Genomic DNA, 24,154 nt, shown 5'->3' with positions numbered 1-24,154 from the left:
CCAAACACCAACTCCTGGTTGACAGAACAGTCACCCAAGACTGCAGAGCCCGACACACCAACCTGTGCACTGCCTGGATTGATTACAAGAAAGCCTATGACTCAATGCCGCACACATGTGCAGGCATTGAGTCATTGAGGATGGTTACAAGTACCTTGGAATACCACAGGCAAATGGCAACCTCGAAGAGGTAACAAGGAAAACAGCAACGGCCAAATACCTCCAACGAGTAAGGCAAGTCCTAAGAAGTCAGCTCAATGGCAAGAACAAGGCCCAGGCAATAAACAGCTACGCCCTGCCAGTGATCAGATACCCTGCGGGGATAATAAGGTGGCCAAAGGAAGAGATACAGACCACAGACATTAAGATGCGAAAGCTCCTCACCATGCATGGAGGGTTCCATCCCAAATCCAGCACCCTGAGACTGTACGCTAGCCGTAAGGAAGGCGGCCGTGGACTAGTGAGTGTGAGAGCCACAATCCAGGATGAAACATCCAAGATCCACGAGTACATCAAAGATAAGGCCCCAACAGATGACGTGCTCAGGGAATGTCTCAGGCAATGGGGAACAGAGGAAGACGTGCTGGAGGAGGGACCATCATGGGAGGACAAACCCCTGCATGGGATGTACCACCGGAACATAACTGAAGTGGCTGATATCAAGAAATCCTACCAATGGCTAGAGCGGGCTGAACTGAAGGACAGCACAGAGTCACTTATCATGGCTGCACAGGAGCAGGCCCTGAGCACCAGAGCGATGGAGGCCCAGATCTACCAAACCAGACAAGACCCAAGGTGTAGGCTGTGCAAAGAGGCCCCTGAGACAATCCAGCACATAACTGCAGGGTGTAAGATGCTGGCAAGAAAAGCATACATGGAGCGCCATAACCAAGTAGCTGGCATAGTGTACAGGAACATCTGCACTGAGTATGGACTGGAAACCCCGAGGTCAAAGTGGGAAACACCTCCAAAGGTGGTAGAGAATGACCGAGCCAAGATCCTGTGGGACTTCCAGATTCAGACTGACAGAATGGTAATGGCGAACCAACCTGACATCGTGGTGGTGGACAAACAGCAGAGGAAAGCCGTTGTGGTTGACATGGCAATACCAAGTGATGGCAACATCAGGAAAAAGGAACATGAGAAACTAGAGAAATACCAGGGGCTCAGAGAAGAGCTGGAGAAGGCCTGGAAGGTGAAGGCAACAGTGGTGCCTGTGGTCATCGGAGCACTCGGGGCAGTGACCCCCAAACTGGAGGAGTGGCTACAGCAGATCCCTGGAAGAACACCAGACATCTCGGTCCAGAAGAGTGTGACATTTCGTCTAGCACCACCATCAGGTCAAAAATTTAATTTTGTCAAATATTCTGGTTTATGATATTCTGGTTTTGGTACCTTACATTCCCATCAGCCTCAAATATACTTTGTGTTTTGTGCTAATTAGTAAATATTAGCATGTTAACACACTAAACTAAGATGGTAAACATGGTAAACATTATATTTGCTAAATATCAGCATGTTAGCATTGTCATTGTAAGTACAAGTACAGCCTCACAGAGCCACTAGCATGGCTGTAGACTCTTAAGCGTCTTTCACACATGCACTGCAACCCTGAACTTATCTAGACGTTACCCAGAGGAGCTGTATGTGAGAACGCAAATGGCCGAATGAGTTGGGCTGGACATTAAACGGACTTTACTCTGCCAGCACCCTAGTTGAGTCTTGTTGTTTTCAGGAATCACCTGATAATAAATTTGTGACATTTCAGTCCGAAATGGATGAGAAAAAAACCCTAGCAGTAAGTGATAAAAGTGAGAGAATCTCCACCCTAAGATTACTCACTCTAGGGTGTGAAGGGGAGCAGCAGCACACACAGGTTGGGTTGAGTTAGAAAATGTATTTGTTGCGTCAAAGCCTGCCAGCAAGTGAGAGCGTGTAGATAGAGGGACACAGAATGTGGAGTATGGGCTCTTCCGTCAGTGTGTTCTGCCCGGGCTGCCTCATGGTTACATAACAGGGCCATATTACGTGGCTCCTGTAAATCAACACCGCTGTTCCCCTGCCTGCCCCCTCCTCTCCTTTGATTCCACAGCAGCCAACCATCTTTCTGCTTCTTGTCATTTGATCTCTTTACTGCTGAGCCTGCATTCCAATGTTCATTCAACCCTTCTAGAGTCCACTCCCCCCGACCCTCTTTTCTCCCACCCCCACAAACTACTTTTCTTACCTAAAGCCTCTCAATCGTTCCCTAGGCCTCTAGTTAGTTAGTCTAGCCACCCGTGATAACCCCCAAGGCGGCAAAGTGGCTCAGATTGATTCATAGTTTTGGGTGTAACTTTCAGGGCTGGGATTAAATTCCCTCTTTGTGCAGTGATCTCTTTAAACCTTTGTGCTTTCTAACAAAAAAGAGTAAATGTACCAAGTGCATGTCTGGTTTGGGGAAATCTTTTCTGTGGGTTTGGTTGTATAACTTTGAGATTTGTTTCCACATTCAATGAGGTTTGTGAGGAGAAATTAAGGCAGCAAGGTCTCACCCAGATTTTCCAGGTCCTTCCGGGTAACAAACTTGTAGTCATCATACACTGTGCTCTCCGGGCTCTCCTCCAGTTCCTCTGTCAGGTTGTCAAGGAAGGAGCACCACCGAGGTGCAGGGCCCAGAGCCTAAACATACATACACAGGCAGTTCAGATTTAGACTGTTGAGTCCGAAGTCCAAAACCTGTCACGTATGTGTTGAAACAAAAATAGTCTAACTGTCTTAATCATGTCATGTTTCCATTCCATTTGGACATTACTGAGCTGTTCCTTTGTCCACTGAACTGTGGAATTATCCTGCATTGTGACCCAACGCTGGTGATACAGCAAAAGCATCGACACAGCAAAGTGTCACTGCTTCTAAGGTTGAGCAACCATTTTCACAGTGTGCACCTTTGACTAAAAATATAAATTTTATGTGTTCACAGCAGAAAAAAACATTTCACTATCCTAACATTATCACTGCTGACTGTGTGCTTCAAATTCTCACTTTGACATGTGCTCATGTTTAGAAACACTGTCACATAATATTATTAAACCAGAAATTTCTCTTATGTTATGTCAACATCTGGTTAGGAGTGATCTGAAAGGCAAAACCAATTAAGAGATTAAGTCGATTAATCAATTAGTTCATCAACAAAACATTAATTGGCAACTATTTTGAAAACTGATTAATCATTCAAGTCATTTTTAAGCAAAAATGCCAAACAGTCCCTAGTTCTAGCTTCTCTACCATGACAGTTTGATGCTTGTCTTTGTTGGCATAGATTGTGACAGTAAATTAAATATCTTTGGGTTATGCACTGTTGATTCAGATCAAACAAGCAATTTGCTGACATCACCTCGCCTCTGGGAAATTGTGATGGCCGCTTGTAGACTCTGACGATCAAACAATTGTTTAATCAAGAAAGATAATTGATTATGAAAATAATTGGTAGTTACAGCCCTAAAACCAATTCTCTGTTAGAACCTCTTAGGGCAGTGGTCCCCCTGTAGGGTCGCAACATAATGCAAATCTGAGGGGTCATGACATGATTAATAGGATAGCACAACGCAAAAAAGACATATTCCTGCTACATAAACCTGTGTCTTTTTGGACTTGTAATCTTTGCTTTTTTCTTGTAAATTACTGGATAATTTCATATCTTCATCCCTTATAAAATGATTCAAATAAATATAATTGAGAATTGAGAAAAACAGCTGAACTTTAGAATGTATTTTTGCACAGAATGAGAACTGGGCATTTTGTCCCTCATCACTTACAGTAGAGTCCCTATGAATGGCCAGTACAGACAGGAGGAATGATTACAGAGACTGAGACTTTGGAACAACTTGTCCGAAGAAATTAGGTTGTCTGACTCAGTGTCTTCGTTTAAGTCTCTTCTCAAAACACATTTTTATCGGAAAGCATATCCTGATTTTACCTGAACTGGCTGTTTATTTTATTGCTTTTGTGTAATTTATTTCTTTATATTACATTATTCACTGTGGTATTTTATTTCTCTTGTTGTGAAGCACTTTGTACTTTGTTTTGATAAGTGCTCTATAAATAAAGTTTTATTATATATTATTATTATAACTCTTTCAATGTACACATGGACTGTGACTGTTGTATTAAGATAGACTTGAAAAAAATCTGATCCTATCCTTTAAGGGGTCACAACCACTGTCTTAGAGGCTGTTGCTTCATAAACAAAGTGTGGTATCTGGAAATTAAGGTTTGGTCGGAAATACTTCACGCCTTGTTTGGTGGTGTTGTGTACCTTAAGTTAACCCGAAGTGTTAAGCACTACTGAGAAGTGAACGCTTCTCAGTATTGCTTAACACTTCAGGTTGTTAGGAGTGAAAGACAACATTCACAGTGTGTAATGTTACTCAAGTCACACCCATTTGTATTTTCTTTTACATCACTATATAGTGCTGTTTCTCAAAGTTCAAAGTCTTTGTCTTCCCCATATGTGGGTATAGACAACACTGAACAAAACACTGAGCTAAGTAAGGGTTAACTAGTTAACTAGTTTAAAGTACGGCAGATCAAAGATCCACTCCTGTTATGAAATCTAACTGAGTTGGAATCACTGGATGCGCGGAAGGTCCTATGGAACAGATTAAACTCAGCATTTCTGCCTGTTACGTGGAATCTGTTCAATCCACGTAGATGATGACGTTGTGTGGAGTCACACTCTGAAGCAGAAGTAGACAGAATCCAGTGTTCAGCACCCAGTCATTCTTTTGTTTAATCACTGCTGAACTGATAGCTTCAAACTGTCTTACAGAGATAATCAGCTGCGTGAGGAGCAGAGGGCTGAGAGCAGCTGTTTTTTTTTTTTCGACGCAGAAACATTGCAAAAGTATAAATGACAGGTTGCTCAAACAAGTCTGAACGCACATCCTGATACTGAACGCACATCCTGATATTTCGAAGAAGTTTACTTCCTGAGATCATTAAAAATCACATAATAAGTCTCCCTCAGGTATGGAGGTACTTGGACCAATCAAAACGTGCTGTCTGAACTCACCTCAGAGCAATATTACTAATAAGATGATATCAAACGTTGTGTGGCTTAAAGTTGAGCCAACACACGTCACACTGACAATTCCTCATGTTTTATAAAACATTTCCTGATTTTGAAACATTTATTTTGTTTTACCTTGCTTAAATTTTTATGTCGATGCTGATTATCATTTCAACACACAACTATTACCACAGTATTTTACGCAAAAGTATCAAACAGAATTTCAAACTCAAAAGCAGTAAAGCGCACTTTAGATCATGATAATAACATGTTCATGCACACTTCAGTGGAACTTGAGGAACCTGAGCTTCTCAATAACACAACAGTGGTTCTGATCCTCTGATCCAAGCTGCGATTAATGATTATTTTGATTATCATTAATCTTAATTTCAATTATCGATCAATCTGCCAATTATTTTCTCAATTAATCGCTTCATTGCTTGGCCAATTAAATGTAAGAAAGTAGTAGGCCCATCACAATTTCCTAAAGCACAAGGCGATGTCTTGAAATTTCTTAATTTGCCCCATCAACAGTCCAACCATACTGAATTTACTATCACATAAGACAAAGAAAATCAGCACAGTCTTACAACTGACGATTAGCAAAATCTCTTTTTTCAGCTGTAGATCCAACATGTATTCCAACAGCTAAGTGATGTATTCACTTGACCCTTCTCTAATGCAGGACAGAGGGGCCTAAGTTGAGCATGTCTGGTCCATCATGTCTGGAATTTACAAAGCAAAGTCTAGTTTACTGTACACACACACACACACCCCCTTCTCTAGAGTAAGACTTGCTGTCAGATCATTTCAGTCACAGGACACTGTATCTGATCAACAGGATGTGAATGTGACCTGTCTGCTGCACGCTGGTTGTAAAGTCACCAGTAAGGAATGTAAATGCCTCTGCACTCACCGGGATGTAGAATGTGTTCATCTTAGGATCTTCATTGGCAGTGAAGAGCATACCTGGCAGTGAGACACAAGATGCAGGCAAAACAATGTGAGGACGGAAGCAGGGCAAACATTAATAGAGCTCATCTGTGTTGTAAACACTGAATTTAGTTCTAGTTATATTTATTTGAAGGTCATATTACACTTTAAAATGAAACTGGTATGTGAAAGAGTAAAAGTAGCTGGCTAGGATTTGAATTTGCATATCCTAAAAGGCAGAATTAATTTCTGCCCAGACAATGATAAGGGAATTAGAAAACTGTTTTTAAAAGCTGCTAAGCAGAAAAATAATTTGTTAGCTGAATAATGTAGGGAAGTGTCTTTAACTCACTGCTCTATAGCAGCTTTAAGGATGAAACCTCATTTAAAAAAAACTTAAAACCTAAAAAGAAATCGGATTAATTCAGGACCAAATGATGATGTCAATAATGACTTCAATGTGAAAGGTCACCTTCAATTTTATTCCTTGTGAAAATTGATTCAGTGACGGACAAGACAAAACTGCAAAGCCAGTGTGTGAACTCTACGGTAAGGTGGCGCCACCTGGAGGTGAAAGACAGCTACATGAATGCTAGAGGTTGTGACAAGGGTGCACTTTTCATCCTTTGAAGGCTGATTTATAGCTGATTACAAGTATTTAGCTGCCAACACTGCTCTGTGCAGACTCCTGACCTCTTCTCACTTTATTTGTGGTTGCTCTGCCGATACACTTTGAAGTTACTATTTATGTCGGTAGATGTTCATTATGTATTCAGTAGTCTAGTTTTTTAAAGTTCCTTTTCTATGCATCTTCTCTTGTATGTCTGCTGCGGTGACACTTGTATTTCCCTGAATGGGACCAATAAAGAAGATCTTATCTCATGATCTTGTTGGAGTAGTTGTTCTCACCTGAATTAGGGTAGATGCAAACATCGTTGATGTTGGTCTGAGGCTGTATGGAGGAGAACGCCTTTCCCTGTAGTGAACAGATAGAATACATAAGAGATCAATGGTATCAGAAAGTCTAGACAGTCCAGTCCTGTCTTTGTTGTACTTAAGCAGAAATTTCTTAACATCAACACAATGAAATGCACAGATTTCTAACAAGTTGACATTTTACATGGGCTGATATTATTTATGGTAACTTGAAAATGCTAATATATAAATATGGAAACAACCCTTATATACATCATCATGCAGTACAAGTAAGATAAGTCAGGTCTTGTAATAGCTGTTACTGAGTCTTACGGTGTCTTTGTTCCAGAATTTTATAATCTTGGAGTCGGCAGACACAACCAGGTCCAGTTGATCGTGGAAGTTGAGTGACTTGATTGGCAAGTTGTAGAAATGGTCTTTAACCAGCAGCGGCTGGCTGGAGCGCAGGTCATAGAGCAGCACCTTCAAGACAAAGCAAAGGGTGGATAACACCACTAAAATTTTTAAATCTATTTCATTCTGCTAGAAGTAGGTTTCCAAATGCTAAAACAATACTGGAAACATTTAAGGATGTGTTCAAAACCATTATATTATTCCAAACTGCAACTGTGATTTTTTACATCAAAACCAAAAGCAAATAGCTACATTAAACAAAGAGGCGACATCACAAGGGCACTGGCTGCACCTGACCTTTTCAGTCAAAACTGAGCACGTTTTGAGAACAGTAACTTTTTTAGAGGAGGCAGCATTATATCAGCCACTTCTGTTTGAGGTGACTAATCTCAGGAAGAAGAGGCAGAATTTCACACCATGTGGGCAGCTGATCATTTACAACAACAACAAACAAAGACAAAGTAGAGAACGAAGCCGTAGACCAGTGTTACAGAGTTTTCTGACAGACATGCCAACAGGACTGATGTCCACCTGCTGCAGACAGCTAGCATGAAAATATTGTGTGTCACACTTCTTTGAATTATTAGCCCAAAACATAGCTTAATGTTTCTGGCTCACCTGTCCTGTGCTGGTGCCTACTGCCATGGTGAGGGAGCCATTAAACTTCAGCGCACAAACTGAGGGCAAACCTTGAACTCTGTCAAAAACACAATAACACCATAGCAACAGAATATTAAGGGGATAAAAGGTAAAGTGAGACACAAAGACAAAAATATTAAATAATGATAGACACTGTTGCTGCTTTGTGACAGGATAATACACTAACTGTGAATCAGATGAAAGCTGGATATTTCTAAAGTGTACCATAATGATGCACAGCTTGCAGCTTGTTTTTCATGCAGCAGAGTTACAAGCAGAGGAGAAAAGTGCCATGTGGCTACATATGCATCGTCAGGCTGACAGCTTGGTACATACTCTGTTCCTTCAGTGAGGCTGCTCAGGGCGCAGTCCAACATGCCCACTCTGTTCCGGACACGAGGGTCCCAGCATTCGACCCTTCCCTGGTAATCGAAGGGAAGAGATGTCACACAGTCAGACAAATGCAGACAATTCATGACATAAAAACATTTTTTTTAAACTAACGGGGACTTTTTAAGACCAATAAAAAGCTGCAATGGGCAACTTCTCGTGTTGGCAGCTCCTAATGTAAGTGAGAGGTAACGGTTTGAAAAACTTGAACTTTAACACTCAGAAATCATGTAACAGACTTATTTTTATCAGCCCAGCTGGTGTGTGATGCTTATACCAAAAAATATCAAAGAAATGAGAGAAGAGAAAGATCTACCATTAGGCAATCCAAAAATGAATAAAGCCAATTCCTGAACCATCTTATATGAAATATTAAAAAATATCATAATAAAATGGGTGAAATCAACCAATTTTTAGTGAACACATCCAATGAAAGTGAAACTCTAAATGGTAGTATAACTGAACTAAGTAACTATGTGATTGTGTGTGACTGTTCTGTTTTACTTTAAGCACATGTAGCACAAAGAAACCTGATGGTGAACCTACATGGTCAAAAAATAAGACTTTTCTAACTTCTATTTTCATTTTAATCCTTACTAGGGGCTTTTATGTGTATAAACACAATTAAGATTTAGTTCAGTATAAGTCTTAGTATATTCTAATATACACTTAGTAATGAACAGCCACACACACACACACAGTCACACTTGTGTCTGCTAATAACTGGTGCCTCATTTCACACCCAGCCTGCCATGGCACTTACTTCAGAGGTTCCTGTGGCAAACAAATGATGGACAGGGTTGATGTCACACACATTGTTCTCCCTGGTTGAGAAGTCAAGAAAAAGAAGCATCATGAACTTTAGCTGAGAGCAATGACAGCAAAGAGCTTATCAGTTAATGTCAGACTGCACCATAGACTTTAGTGGTACAACAATTTTGAATCTAGAGTTAACCATTGGATTATTGGATCATACAAGTACTCACTGCACATAAAAACTATCAACAGTTAGGGAAAACACTTTTTATACTTACACAGCATCAGTCTGAAGTGAGCTGAGGAAGCGCCCTTGTTCCAGGTTCAGTCGGAACACCTCTGAGCTGAAAATCAAAACAAAACAAACAAGTGTTGCCTAAACAGCTTATTCCTACGACATGCACAGGATGAATCTAAAAACTTGCATAAAAGAATGCCAGAGTGCCTCAACATTTATCATTCAGTCATGCTCTCACCTTGTCCCCACAAAATAGAGGTCACAGGAGGGGTAGTGGTAAGAAAAGTCCCTTCCAAACTTTGGAATACGTGTCTTGTAGTAGTGTCCGTGCTGGGAGTGGAACTCTACGTAGCGGTCACAGTGCAAAAACACCAACTGCACAGACACAGACACACACACACACACACAAAAAAACAGATAGTGAATTTAAAAGCAAGTGTAGTCAAAAATGCATTTCAGGGACTTTGGTGTGACACAGACAGAACTTTAATTAAGTCCCTGAAATGCTCAGTGTTTTTTTTTTTTTTTTTTTTTTTAGCATTTTTGACCACCTCTAAAGCTAAATCATATTTTTAAAAGATATGTGGCAGTTTTGTGTAAAACAGTACTTAGTTGACATGAAATGTGGCAAATTAGTAATACAGTTTTAAGCTATTAGTGACTGCTTTCTCTGTGGAAGTTAATATGATTGCTGCTGGGAAATTGTACAAATTAATATATATGCGGTTATATTTGATCTCTATGTTCTTATCATTTCACAGGCAAGTCGATCAAAAAGTCCTTCCTAGATACCACCGATTTAGCTACAGCGGGTAAAATAAGTATTGAACACGTCACCATTTTTCTCAGTAAATATATTTCTAAAGGTGCTATTGAAATGAAATGTTCACCAGATGTTGGTAACAACTCATGAAATCCACACATGCAAAGAAATCAAACCATAGATGTTCATAAATTAAGTTATGTGTCATAATGTTAAATGACACAGGGAAAAAGTATTGAACACATGAAGAAAGGGAGGTGCAAAAAGGCATGGAAAGCCAAGACAATCAGTAATTAGAAAGCAATCATATCAGCTGGTTCAGTCCCAACTGATGGCCTATAAAAAGGTGTCTCATTACCAAGGTGTCACAGAAGAAACATCTCATGATGGGTAAAAGCAAAGAGCTCTCTCAAGACCTTCGCAACCTTATTGTTGCAAAACGCATTGATGGCATTGGTTACAGAAGGATTTCAAAACTTCTGAATGTTCCAGTTAGCACTTTTGGGGCCATAATCCGGAAGTGGAAAGAACATCATTTCACCATAAACTGGCCACGACCAGGTGCTCCTCGCAAGATTTCTGATAGAGGAGTGAAAAGAATTATCAGAAGAGTTGTTCACGAGTCAAGGACCACTTGTGGACAGCTTCAGAAGGACCTGGAATTAGCAGGTACAATTGTTTCAAAGAAAACGATGTTATGCACTCAACCGCCATGGCCTGTATGCACGCTCACCACGCAAGACTCCGTTACTGAAGAAAAAGCCTGTTGAAGCTCGTTTAAAGTTTGCTGCACAACATTTGGACAAGCCTGTGACATACTGGGAGAATATAGTCTGGTCAGATGAGACCAAAATTGAACTCTTTGGATGCCATAATACACACCATGTTTGGAAGAGAAATGGCACTGCACATCACCCCCAAAACACCATTCCAACAGTGAAGTTTGGAGGTGGAAACATCATGGTGTGGGGCTGTTTTTCAGCATACGGTACTGGCAAACTTCATATATTTGAAGGAAGGATGAATGGAAAAATGTACAGAGACATTCTTGATAAAAATCTGCTGCCATCTACCAGGATGGTGAAGATGAAATGATGGTGGACATTTCAGCAAGACAATGATCCCAAACACACAGCCAAGGAAACTCTCAATTGGTTTCAGAGAAAGAAAATAAAGCTGCTAGAATGGCCCAGCCAATCACCTGACTTGAATCCAATTGAAAATCTATGGAAAGAACTAAAGATCAGAGTTCATAGAAGAGGCCCACGGAACCTTCAAGATTTGAAGACTGTTTGTGTGGAAGAATGGGCCAAAATCACACTTCAGCAATGCATGCAACTCGTTTCTCCACACAGGAGGCGTCTTGAAGCAGTCATTACCAACAAAGGCTTTTGTACGTAGTATTTGTAAGTATTAAATGAATTTCAGTAAGCGTGTTCAATACTTTTTCCCTGTGTCATTCAACATTATTATAGATAACTTAATTTATGGACATCTATGGTTAGATTTCTTTAAATGTCTGGATTGCATGGGTTGTTACCAACATCTGGTGAAAATTGTATGTCAATAGCACCTTTAGAAATATATTTACTGAGAAAAACGGTGATGTGTTCAATACTTATTTTATGTGCTGTAACTACATGCCAATTTCCAAACTTCCTTTAATTTCTAAAATTCTTGAAAAAGTGGTTGCTCACCAGCTCCCACAACTGGTTGAGGGACACAATATCTTTGATAAATTGGTTAGCATTTTTTAAAATGCTCTCTGTTTATTTTGTTTATATTATTATGCTTTAGTCTTTGTCTATGTATCATGCATACGTATGTGTATATTTGTATGTGTGATGTACACTACCATTCAAAAGTTTGATTCGGTACAGTCAGATGGCTGAGAGGAATACCCAATATTTTTGAATGGTCTTTCATGCTATTAGGTTGTAGAAAGTCCTCTTTACAAATAGACGTTCTTTTATATGAAGTGTTGGCAAAAAAGTAATGTGTTGTACATGGAGAACAAAACGCTGTACGATTGTTCAACCAGACTGACAACTGAAAGGGCAGAAAGAGACAAAGATACCTCTGAGCAACAGTTAAATACGAATATAAGAAATCAGCAGTCATTGGTGAACGAAATTGGAAGCTTAGCATTAAAATCTGTGCATATTTAAATAAGAACAGGCGTGTTGCTTTAGCAAAGCTATTCTTAAAGCTTCTAAATACAAATAGTAGGTTAGTCTGGGGTTAGCACTATTGGAATTGGATCACGGAATATCAGCTAAACATACTATGGACTGACAAATCAGTTTAAACCTATTCAATCTAACCACTGAATAGACTGCAGAGGGCCCAAAGAAAAATGGGTTCCCAAAATATTTAGAGCCGAATTGCACAGTTGTCGTTCAAAAATGATCTAGGGTCACTTACACTTTTCTGGACAGGAAAACAAATCAAAAATCGAAGAGTATTTGGGGGGAAAATGGTTACAACTGTATTCACTCTGGGGACCTTGACTAAACTGAAGTTTTAATCATTTAATTTAAAACTCTTTCAAATGTAAATAATACATTTGGTGTATAATTATACAGTTTTTATCTATGTTAAAATAGCCATTATTGAAAGAAAGAAGAAAAACATCAATATAACAGGTGATTCCAAACTTTTGAAGGGTAGTGTATGTATGGATGTATGTATGGATGTATGCATGTATACTTGTATTTTGTGTGTATTTTATCTTATATGTGAAGCACTTTGTAACTGTGTTTTAAAAAGTGCTTTATAAATAAAATAATAATTATTATTATTATTACCGGTTTCTGATTACCTTACAGTTCATTAAAGTGATGGCATGACAATACTATCCATATACATACCACAATTACATAACAACACAGATCATACATAAAAACAAACAATTCCAACAGCATTGGTAAAGTGTTGGGGAAAGAGTGCCCCCGATGTCTTACCTTAGAGTAGTCATCAGACAGGATGTCAAAAGCCACAACTTTGAAAGAGAGAAAAGAAATTAATCAAATGTAGTCGTACGTGACATGGATGCCATACAATAAGTGGGTGTGTCAACTGACTTACTATCTGAATCTAGACAGCGTTCAAACTTCAGGGACAACTGGTAAGTGTCATAGCAGCGAATCCTGGGTTTGTAAGTGCCTGAAATGAAAGGAAAATAAAAACACACACAAAAAATGAAGTGTGAAGTGTGACATTCTTGGAGGCCTGTTCTGAGTGACAACTGATGTCACTCTCACTTTTAAGGAAGGTTTGCTGAAAAACAATCCATAGCTTGTCTTACCTGCTGCCAGGATGAACTGACCATCCCTCGACACTTTGATAGAGGTGCACACTGTGGGCATCTCAAAGTCCTGGATGAGCTCAATCCTGCGCTGGATGTCTGGAGAAAAAATAATGAATAGAAAAGTCAGAATAATGCCATACATTTCTGAGACAATTAACCAGTCTGTGATGCTGAAATTGTAGCGGTCAACTCACCAACATCTTTCTTTTGTAACTGTCTCTTCTTCCGATCTGACAGCCACTGCATTAAAGAGGTAGAAGTGATTAGGATTTGGCATAAAGATGAACCAATGAAGCAGCGCTTAGTTACAACAATACTTTCTAATATAGCTATGTTTCATATTACTCGCTTCCGACCTTTTAGTGGCTTCTTGTAGTTTAGGTCAAATATTATTACTGGTACATCATTTACTGAAATTAGTGGTGCATAATGAGCTATGAAGGCTGAACTGAGGAGTCTCAAATGAAGTTATACTAACGTTATATACTGTGTTCCTTTGTTTATTTGAAAGGTTACATTAAGGTGACGTGTTATTGAATAGAGTTTGGCATCGACATTTTCTCAATACACAATGTTAAGACTACTCTTGTCACGGCTAGCTGCGTTAGCTAGCTAGCTAGGCTCAAGGTAAGCAGTAACTTTATAGCTTATGAAATGTAACTAAGCGTTAGGAAAAAGCCATGGTTTTTACCTCTGGAAGAGACTTTCCATGGCTTAAATTGTAAATCTTCACATCATTCACACTAGATATCTGCATTGTAGAAAATGAACAAGACTCTGGTCAAACATAACACTATTACTAAACCGGTGAACTGCACACAATCCACGTTGTTGCTACTTGTGCTTCGGAGCAAAAACAGGAAGTGCAGGTGGGTTTTACGAAATAGGTCCGAGTAGAAACTACACTGGCTGAACACAGTGCCCCACCTCTCCAAAGTTATTATGGGTTTAAACAACTAGAGAAAAAATAGTATTGATAAAACGCAACAAAAAGTTAATTTCCATGTTACACACTTTCGTTAAATATCCTAGCTTTTATCTATAACGTTAGATAGGTCAATAGCCTATTGAGTTAGTATAGCTAGCTATATTTAATTTGTATGTGCTGCTATTATTTACCTGAATGTTTGTATATTTCACTCTTGTCAATAAAAAATAGTATAGCTAGCTACCACCAAATTAACTATGCTAACGTTAATTGCATGCATGAATAATAAGACTTAACAATAGGCTGTGCTGAACTAGAGATGTTTCTGTCGCCGTTTTAAATTTATTTCAAACAAAATATCAATTTATTCGCTTGGAACAAATTATTGAGAATTATATTAAGGCAACTGTCAAGGCCACACCTGGCATACAAACCAGAAAGAAATACTGATAAAGGCAACCTAAACTATGCTTAACTATGGAGCCCCCTAAAGGTCACGGCAATAATTCTTTTGAGGAATACTTTTGCATTCCCTCGCAATACTTTTCTTCTTCCATTCCTTCTGAGCCATATGTCTATTTGGAATGGAAGGTAGTGTGGAGACTCTCAAGTTAATGCATTTATTGACACCTCACCTTTATTTCCTTTTTAAAGATTATTTTTCAGAATTTCTGCTTTATTTGATAGTCACAGCGGAGAGAGACAGGAAAGGCAAGAGAGAGAGGGGGGATGACGTGCAGCAGAGGGATTCGAACGCATGCCGCTGCGGTAAGGACTCAGACTTGGTACATGGTACGCGCTCCACCAGGTGAGCCCTGTGCAAAAAGCTTTCCAACTTGTGATGGTCTGTATTCCTGATGATCTCTGCAAGTGGTTAAGTGTTGTCTGCTCTTTCTGTGACAGAACCACAGACTCTGTTTTCATGTAAAAAATAAATAAATAAAAAATAAATAAATAAAACTTGAAGGAACATGCAGAGTAAGAGCAAAGTTGCAAATTGAAAGTCAACCATTTTTGGTTACCTATACTTAGCCAAGTATCCTTACTCAAATCACTTGGAGTGATGTAACAGCTTCTTGTGATCCTAGAAGACAGTGGGCTGGCTGTCAGTCTCAGTGGAGCTGCTGAGCTGCTGCTCACACATTCCCAACACTCAGTGGGACTGCCACAGGACGGTCATGAAGATCACTTGATGGTAAGAATCCCTCATTTGAAGGGTTATTTCTTTTCATTCTTTAGTTTCTTTTATTTGACTTTATGTCTGTAGCCATAACCAAGAAAAAATGTAAATATGATGTAGGAACAGAAAAATATATATATAAACATCATTAATCAAATCATTAAATGTAATTTTACAAAGTCAGCTTAGCATGAGAGCCAATTTATGCATACAGAGTTCATCTTACTAATGTTTGTTTGTTCTGGGTCACAGTCTATTTGGTACCCAAGCCTGTTCTTGTGGGGAAGATTTTGACTGGAGGTCTCTACCTAGAGCACTGGGAGCCATGACAGATTTGTGGTTGATTTCTGTCCCCCTGGACAAGACCAGTTTAACCAGTGTAGAGAAACTCAAGTGCACCATTGCCAAAACCAACCTGGCCTCCTGCTGCAAGTTCTCCATTCCAGATCTCAAGGTGAGGCTGTAAATCATCTTAAGAACCTGAGGGAGCCAATTAGGGTAAAAATACACATAAGGACCTGTGAGAACAGCAGTGTCAAAAACAAGGAGCAAGTAGAATTGCAGGCATGTTAGTTCTGTGTTGATACCAGTACAGTAGAGTGTAGTTGAGGAGGGTGATGGTGTTCGGTGTCCTTCTCTGGTGAAGGCTCAGGTTGCTCTCTACAGTTTGAGGCAAAATTTCCATCTGACCCATTTCACTCAGAGTGATCAATGTTCACCTTGGCTGCCAGAAATCGCATTTTAACAGCAGTTTTTCCAATTCTATCAAGAGTTGAAACATGAAAACCCTTTAAATGCAGTATTGGATGTGATATGTGGAAATCGCCAGGCTGAATATTAAAAGCCAGTAAGTTCACAAGGCATGTATATATGCAGAACTGTTGCTTGTGTTTAGTGATTTGAGCCCTCTATGATGTGAAATCAATGATACATCAGCCACAGTAACATTAACCGTGCTGTCCGTGCTGTGACCTCAGGTGGGAATATTGGACAGTCTGCTCAGCGTGTCAGATGATCTCTCCAAGCTTGACACAATGACTGAAAGGTAAAAAAGTCCAAGAATGATGAACCAAACTGCATATGTTGCCCATGCTCTGTTGATGCACGCCGAAACTGTTTGTCTCAATGGTCATTGGATGTTTGTAGCTTAATGTGCAGCTTTGTCCTTAATCAGGACTTGTAACTCTGAGCTTGTGTGCGGTCTGTGCCATGATTAATTGATGGTCAGGGGCAGCTGACGGTTAGTTTTCCCTCCTGATTTTAAATTCAATGTTGGTGTATCTGAGCTTACGCAGTGTAGGTAGGGATGTTAAAGCCTATTTGCGACATCAAAAAATGGCCTGGGAAGATCAAACCAGACAGATTTTGTCTCCTAATTTAGTCCAGACTTGTTTTTATTCAGTTTGATCCATTGTTTTCTGAATGTCTCTTAAGCTAGAGGTCTTTACTTGGATAAATAAAACCCTTGTTGGACATTAATATTTCATTGTGAGCCTCAGTGTCAATAACATAAGAATCTGGAGAAAAGAGATTTCCAGGAAAGGAGCCAATACATTATTAAAATTGTAACTAAATAAATAACATATAAAATACACAAATAAGTTGAGGCACCTCTGTAATAATGATATTTTTCCTGTTGCTTGGCTAGTGTGATTAAAAAAACATATCAGTGTATGAGGGAGGTGATGGAGCAGTCCTGTGACAAAGTGCTGGATAACGCCTTAGCCAATGGAGGCGAGTCACACACACACAAACACACACACATACATGCTGAGGGTGTTAATTATATCATATAGAAACTCATTAAGGAAGTGCATAGAAGCCCCAGGCTACATGTACATTGCAAATGAGACTAAGAGCTACTTAAACCGAGTTCCATATGCATGTGTACACACAAACATCCATCCCACACACACATTTAGAGATCACACAGTCTACAATGATCCCTTTACTTTGTGTTAGCCTCCTGCATTTAGGCAGTAGGTAGATCAACAACTGCCCAACACAAACCAGGCTAACCAGTATCACTTTTCCCCCATCAGACCACAGCATGAATCAGAGAGCCATCGTGTCACCCCTGAAAGCTTACCTCAAGTCTCTGAGGGGTATTTTATCTGCTGGCAATTTGCTCTTTGAGCTGGAGTGTAATGCTGTGTGGCTCCCTATATAAAGTGTGCATTTTTACAGTGCTTTTGCCCTCATGTTTTCTGAATGACACTATTCCACTGTGTGGTGTTTACAATTATGCAATTTTTGGTTTCTAATTATGTTATGACTTCTTGTGCATGTTTCTCAGTGGACCTTATGAGCTACGTGACCAAGTTTCAGTGGGACAAAGCCAAGTATCCCACAGCTCTGCCTCTCACCAGCCTGGCAGACATCATCAACAAGGTGCAAACTAAAGAAAATGAGGATGATAATATGTGACATGTAAATATATTTATTTAAATACTTTATTTATTTATACCAGTAATACTGCATTTATAAATAAAGTCCTAATCACCCCAAAGAGGTACTCCAGCAATTTATTATTGCACTTTGTCAAAGTTGGGAGACACAAAAGAAACAGTGAAAGTCACCGTGAAACTTAAGATGTCTTTAGCTTCAGTAATGTGATGTGTGTGTGTAATGTGTATTTCTAAGTGAAACTGTTTATTTGCAAGAGGGATTTAAATAAAATACTTGAAATTTGATTGGACCTCTCAAAAGTTGGCGTGGCTTAGCAAATACCGCATGATGTGGAGATGGAGAGAGCAATAGAGAGATACAAAGCTGTACTGTTCACCTCCACCCACACCTCCCTCACCTGCATTGTTAAATCAGGGGAGGAGGATTGAGTCTCATAAAATACAATAAGCTATCAATTTGGAACTCTGATTAATAATTAAATTAATAACTATAACCAAAATTATCATTAATAGCTAGTAGGTTGAAGGATTTGGAGTTCAACATAGAAGAGGTTGGCAAATGATAAACTCCTGTGCAACATTAAAGAAACCAGCACAATTATACACAAGCATTTATTGAAAGATAAAAGCAAAAACACACAATATAAAGTCTAACTCTAAATACACTAAACTACAAAACAAAAGGGTGTGTGTGTGTGTGGGTGATCCAAGATGGCCGAGGCCGCATGTCATCAGACAAAGAAAGTTAATTTAAAATGGCGACAAGGCCATGTATGTTAAAGTGTTTGGCTCTGTTAAAGGGCCAAATTGAAGTGTCTGGTGGACTGTGGAGAATAAACGGTGCCAGGTTAGAAAAGAGGATAGTTGCATGCCTCAGACCCTGTGTCTGTGTTAACACCACTAACATCCCTTAACATGTGGCTACCAAAATAACAGTGAAAACACATCACAACAATAAAACTCAATGAACTAAATCAATACAGATACATAAAAAAAAGTAACACAGTCCTGTGCTTCGCCGTATACTCTGCTATGCTATGTTATGCCCAGTTATATGTTTGGTGGTTACGTTACCAGTCCGTAAAGGAAGAAGTTTCTTTGAAGTTGCTGTGATTATTACTATTTTAAAATTTTAGGTGGTATTTCCATTGTGCTTCTCTCCCTGGCAGACTGTGTGTCGCAGCTGTCAGCGCTAACTATTGTTGCAGGAATCGTATGCAGGCCCTTGCGTCGCTGCTGTAAGAGACAGAGTTCAGTTGTGCTGTGTGTCTGCTCTGGGCAGATCACACAGAGAGGGATAGAACAGTTTGGTTAGCGGTGAGCTAACCAGAAATCTTAAGGCAAAGGCAGGCCCTCATGTTGCGGCCGTAATCCTTAGTTCTTCGTCGGGGTATCTGCGTAACACAGACCACCTCCAAGGTGCGGGGCGAGGAGAGAAGAGCGGAGAAAGAGACAGAGACTTTTATTGACCTGGTGACATCATGGGTCATAGGTCAAACTGACCAATGATAGCTAATGCCCAAGTGTCTTAAATAAAATGAAACTGAACTTTGCAACACGTTATTCCACGGGATTTTAACAAATCCAGATTAAATTGAGTTTGAAATAAAATACTTTTTGCAATATATCTTTGTATGTGCATGCAAGCAGCATGTATACAGAATTATTAAATGTTATTAAACATATTCAATATAGGAGTTCTTATCTCTTTGAGGTTATCACATGTACACCTGCTTACATGTGCTGTTAATACCTGTGTGTCAGGAAGTTTCCCAGATGGAGACGGAATTAAAATCCCGAGCTGCGGCGTACAACAGTTTGAAAACAAGCTTGCAAAGCCTTGAGTACAAACTAGAGTGAGTGACCTCAGTTACATATTAAGTAAAAATATATCATTATATTAACTTTCAAATGTTGAACTGAAATGTCTGTCTTTCCAGTAGGACTTTGCAAACTCGCAGTCTGAATGACATAGTGAAGAAGGAAGACCTGGTGGTCTCAGAGTACCTCACCACTCTACTGGTAGGGGTGACCGGGTCGGTGACACATTTACACTAAACAATTTAAGTTATTCAACCTTCATTTTATGGTATAACATGAGTGTTTGTGTTTGTATATTCATGTCATATTCTTTATGTGTAAATGTGTTTCTGCATGTTATTGGTCACAGAGGGAGCTACTTACAGTGGGAGAGGACCTATGAATCTTTGTCAGAGTTTGTGGTTCCACGGTCTAGCAGGTGAGCTGTCTTTATGCAGGCTTGGCTGTAAGACAAGTCATTCCACTTGATCCAAGTACAAGTGCACCGGCAAAGCTCTTAGTTCCTGTTCTCAGCATACGAAAGGTCAGGCTAAGTAACCACAGGTGTTCCATTACTGGCAGAAAGTAAGAGTCTGTGTGGCTTGGATCAGTAGCGTGGGAGGAAATGTTTTTTCCAGAAAAAAGAAATGTATTCAATATAAGTGTTTAACATTCGAATGCTTTATGACATCATGCCAGCACGAGTAGCATATCTTACGTGAAAAATTAAAGTACTTTGTAGACTGACAATTAAAGTAGACAAAGAACTTAAAAGTGCTGGCAAATCCAAATTGGTCAAGGATGAATTGTAAAAGGGTTATTTTGTTTTCAAACAGGTAAAACACACTTGAAAGTAAAAAAAGACTCCAGAGTTGAATGAGTCCTGTAAATCTTAGAGTCTTTGTTATGGATGAAAGGAAATACTGGTTAGTGTCAGTGAATATAAGAATAACTAATGGGTTATGACTAATATGGGTTTTTGAAAGTTGTTGCTGGTATGTTTGGGTAGAGCAGCTGATTTCTGATATTTTATGTCAATATTCACCATGTTACATTTGACCTTTTCTTTGCCAGAAAATTGAAGGTGTACTGAATAATATTTGTGTTACGCCCTCTGAGTCACAAGAGCAGAGCAATAAAAAATGGGTTTAAAAGTTTTAGATAGTATAGATATAGTTTGTACTATATAACGTTTTATACAATTTTATACATAGTTAACAACAAGACTACAGCCATGCTAGGAGTTCTGTGAGTTCTGCTGTGCATGGAGCTACAGCGTCAGAATGCTAACATGCTCACAATGACAATGCTACCATGCTGATGTTAAGCAAGTATTAGCATGTTGACGGTATTTGGTCATAAATCAAAGTATTGGACAAAATGTTGACCTGATGATGAACATAAATCTGTACCAAGTGTTTAGCTTGCTAATATGGCTAAACACAATGGCAGCAACAAACATTTACTAATAGTAATATGATGAGCCTTCATTTCACTATATATAGCAAACCATTTAAATATGAAATCTAGTCAACCATCACAATGCAGTATTACAGTACATATCACCCAGCTTTTGTTAACATTATTTTCTCTTTGTTGTCTTTCAGCTTGACCTGTTGCTGCATGCTGATATGTGTCGCTCTGTTCTGTCATTATTTTGTGTGACCATCAGGAAGCTGTACGAGGATGAAGAGGGAGGCGTTTTCTCAGTTACACTTTTCAAAAGAGCTGTCTGTGAATTCAAAGCTAAAGCCCAGGAGAGCAAGTAAGCAGGACGGGTAGGCAGAAAATACCCCTTCAAGTCAAAGCGGTGTTGTCTATGTCAATTACCATAGTGTAGCCTATGATCCACACAGGTTCACCGTGCGTGAGTACAGCTTTGACCTGGAAGAGAAGAAGCAGCAGGAGATGAAGCAACTTAGTGTTCACAAGAAGGAACAATATGTGAGTTAAACACCATGTATGCTTTCTATACACTTTTGGATTTGTGTGTGTGTTGTAGTTTATAAATGTGCATGCCTGCTCCACAGGGAATCTTTGTGCGTTGGCTGAAGGTGAATTTCAGTGAGGTGTTTGTTGCCTGGGTTCACCTGAAAGCGTTGAGGGTGTTTGTGGAATCAGTCCTCAGGTCAGTGCTGATAATATTAGTGATTTTCTCATTTTCTCTCAACATTAATAAAAAATGGCATGTGTTTGCATTTTCCTGTGATCTCCATGTGTGAGTAGACTCATAATGATGTCCCCTGTCAGGTATGGATTACCGGTGAACTATCAGGCTCTTCTGCTGCAGACGGACAAGAAGGGTTCCAAAAAAGTGAGAGAAGAACTCGCCTCACTGTTCATGCATCTGGACCCCACTGCCACTGCCAGCAAGACAGATGTAAGAGGCCAAACCCATTTTCACTGCAGTGTAAACATTGCTTAGAATTGTCATTGTTACATTCATGTTTCATTTAGCACAGAAGAGAAGGCACAAAGACAAACATACAAATTCTTGAGCATGTATGTTCACTCTTGACCTCGGGATCTGTATATGTGATAAAACAATCTCAACTCGAGGTCCACTTACTAGCCTTTTCTGTAGCTTTCAACCACATCTCACAGTCTTCATCAGCAAATAGAACTGACTCAGGTGACCTGCTGACATCAGTCACATGATGACACCTGAATCAGTTCTAATTAAAGTAATAATGGAGTTTTAAATTGAATTAGGGGAGTTGAGGGGAAAATTAGTTGTGGGTTCATCACTACAAGCAATCCCTTTCTAATTTCATGTAGTAATTTCATCCATTGTTGATATAAAAATATTGATTAGAGCAGCTTTAAGTAAAGAAGGCTTCACTATCAAGATACAGCACTCTGCAAGAATAAATCAAATAAGGCCAAGATAACCATGGTGCATCACAGAAAGCACAGAACTGAAAGAACTTGATTTGAATGGTGCACAGACAAACACTCTTGCAGTACAATATTTATGCCAGGAGAAAACAAAAGCACCACATTTTGTGTAGCTATACTCTATAAGAATCCATCTTTACATAGTAATCAAGTACATGTGTACCTGTTTAGCCAATACTATGATAATCCTTCATTAATCAGTTCAACAATGTATATTCACTAGAATCATACAGTCATGATGATCATGTATCATCAATATAGTGATAACTTCCATTTAGCCAAAAAATACACTTCATACATTTTATTTAATTCCTTCCAAGTATTCACTACATATATAAGTCTGGACAGACATGGATGTAAACTTCAACAGCGGGGCAGTAATTCTAGTTTTGGATTGGTTTAAACTGGTTCCAGGTGTGTGTGACACACTGTTTTCTGTGTTTTCTGTCTCCCTCTGCCAAGCAGGTAAGCTGTGACATCCCAGGACTCAGTCAACAAGAATACTTTTCCTACATCTGCTTCCACATCAACATCAATGTGCTGGAGATCAGCTAGCAGTCAGCAAAGAGAAGACCCACTCTATGACTCAAGCTATGAGGGCCCCGACACTCGTGTGTCGACCCTCAACTCTAAAATAAAACACATCCAGTGAAGAATATATCCTTGAATATATTAGTTTTCAACATTTTTCTTGAGCCAGCAATAACTGTCCAGCTTCCCTGGGACAGCAGTGTAAATAATATTGTCAGGAACAGTGAATGGATTGGAACCCTCTTCACCACAATATCAGCTGCACATGTGCTACACTTTGTGATGTGCTGCACATGGAACTGTGGAACCATTTAAATAGGTTTAATATCTAAAAAATGTTGTTCAGTGTTTTCTTTTGAAAGAACATGTACTGTAAATGTTAATGTCAGTGTACAGCTTCAAGCATTTTAAGTGAGCACATTCTTCTTAGAAATCCTAAAGCCAGTGTGTGATAGTGTCTTTCTTCATGCACAGTTGTACATTATTCAACAAAACAGTCCAGTACATTTTTCAGTGCATTATACAGTATATTCTGCAAGGACAGCATATAATGACTCTGTATACATCACTTTTCTTTTAACTCATGTTTGATCAGAATGTTTTTAAATGTAATCCTATCAGTGGTGGAAGGAGTACTCAGATCCTTTACATAAGTAAAAGTACCAATACCACAATGTAAAAATACTCCATTACAAGTAACAGTACTGCAATCAATATCCTACTTAAAGTTATAATCCTTAAGATTTTCATGAAATCAGACCAAATTTTTTATATTTATTGTCAAGATTTTTTCTGCAATAGTCATTGAATGTATTTACATTAGTAGCGAGGTGTGCCATTCCTGCACTCGCTGTTACTACCACCAGTAACTACAGATGTCGCCAAGTCAACCAGCACTGAAATCTTAATAACTTTAAGTGGAACTACAGACGTATTATCAGCTAAATGTCCTTAGAGTATCAAAGTAAAAACACTTGTTTTGCAGTAAAATGGCCCCTGTG

General features: G+C 39.2%; 2 protein-coding genes across 3 annotated transcripts in view; one reads left to right on the top strand and one right to left on the bottom strand.

The window, feature by feature from the left end:
* Positions 1-14,272, bottom strand: part of nol10 (nucleolar protein 10) — a 19,243-nt gene extending 4,971 nt beyond the window's left edge. Inside the window, exons 1-14 of the mRNA XM_044165918.1 lie at positions 14,100-14,272; positions 13,603-13,648; positions 13,406-13,504; positions 13,186-13,263; positions 13,062-13,099; positions 9,574-9,710; positions 9,376-9,441; positions 9,105-9,165; positions 8,288-8,373; positions 7,931-8,009; positions 7,232-7,381; positions 6,893-6,959; positions 5,967-6,019; positions 2,535-2,661 (exon numbers count right to left, since the gene is read on the bottom strand). Coding sequence (XP_044021853.1) covers positions 2,535-2,661; positions 5,967-6,019; positions 6,893-6,959; positions 7,232-7,381; positions 7,931-8,009; positions 8,288-8,373; positions 9,105-9,165; positions 9,376-9,441; positions 9,574-9,710; positions 13,062-13,099; positions 13,186-13,263; positions 13,406-13,504; positions 13,603-13,648; positions 14,100-14,165 — 1,153 coding nt within the window. The 5' untranslated portion in view covers positions 14,166-14,272. The remainder of the gene's footprint in view (positions 1-2,534; positions 2,662-5,966; positions 6,020-6,892; positions 6,960-7,231; positions 7,382-7,930; positions 8,010-8,287; positions 8,374-9,104; positions 9,166-9,375; positions 9,442-9,573; positions 9,711-13,061; positions 13,100-13,185; positions 13,264-13,405; positions 13,505-13,602; positions 13,649-14,099) is intronic.
* On the top strand, positions 13,672-24,154 carry atp6v1c2 (ATPase H+ transporting V1 subunit C2). Of its 2 annotated transcripts, XM_044165921.1 has the most exons (16): positions 13,672-14,035; positions 15,024-15,104; positions 15,428-15,531; positions 15,769-15,970; positions 16,494-16,561; positions 17,165-17,250; positions 17,559-17,621; positions 17,813-17,907; positions 19,689-19,780; positions 19,865-19,960; positions 20,095-20,163; positions 21,397-21,489; positions 21,581-21,668; positions 21,755-21,852; positions 21,975-22,104; positions 23,088-24,154. In XM_044165921.1, exons 4-16 carry the CDS (start codon positions 15,842-15,844, stop codon positions 23,175-23,177), a joined length of 1,197 nt encoding a protein of 398 aa, XP_044021856.1. In that variant the 5' UTR covers positions 13,672-14,035; positions 15,024-15,104; positions 15,428-15,531; positions 15,769-15,841; the 3' UTR covers positions 23,178-24,154. The 2 variants fall into 2 exon arrangements, with proteins under 2 accessions (XP_044021856.1, XP_044021857.1); XM_044165922.1 differs by lacking the exons at positions 13,672-14,035; positions 15,024-15,104; positions 15,428-15,531; positions 16,494-16,561 and having other exon boundaries at positions 15,865-15,970; positions 21,560-21,668; positions 23,085-24,154.

Source organism: Siniperca chuatsi, linkage group LG15, assembly GCF_020085105.1.
Source record: "Siniperca chuatsi isolate FFG_IHB_CAS linkage group LG15, ASM2008510v1, whole genome shotgun sequence".
In the NCBI taxonomy this organism is placed as follows: Eukaryota; Metazoa; Chordata; class Actinopteri; order Centrarchiformes; family Sinipercidae; genus Siniperca; species Siniperca chuatsi.
This window is presented reverse-complemented; position numbering and strand designations above follow the sequence as displayed.

What these genes read in the sequence shown, in the direction of transcription:
- atp6v1c2 (XM_044165921.1), top strand. Translation starts at nt 15,842, where the DNA reads ATGACAGATTTGTGGTTGATTTCTGTCCCCCTGGACAAGACCAGTTTA. An exon ending in TAACGCCTTAGCCAATGGAG is followed by an intron (nt 17,251 to 17,558) that starts GCGAGTCACACA and finishes TTCCCCCATCAG; the next exon opens with ACCACAGCATGAATCAGAGA. An exon ending in TTTGTGGAATCAGTCCTCAG is followed by an intron (nt 21,853 to 21,974) that starts GTCAGTGCTGAT and finishes GTCCCCTGTCAG; the next exon opens with GTATGGATTACCGGTGAACT.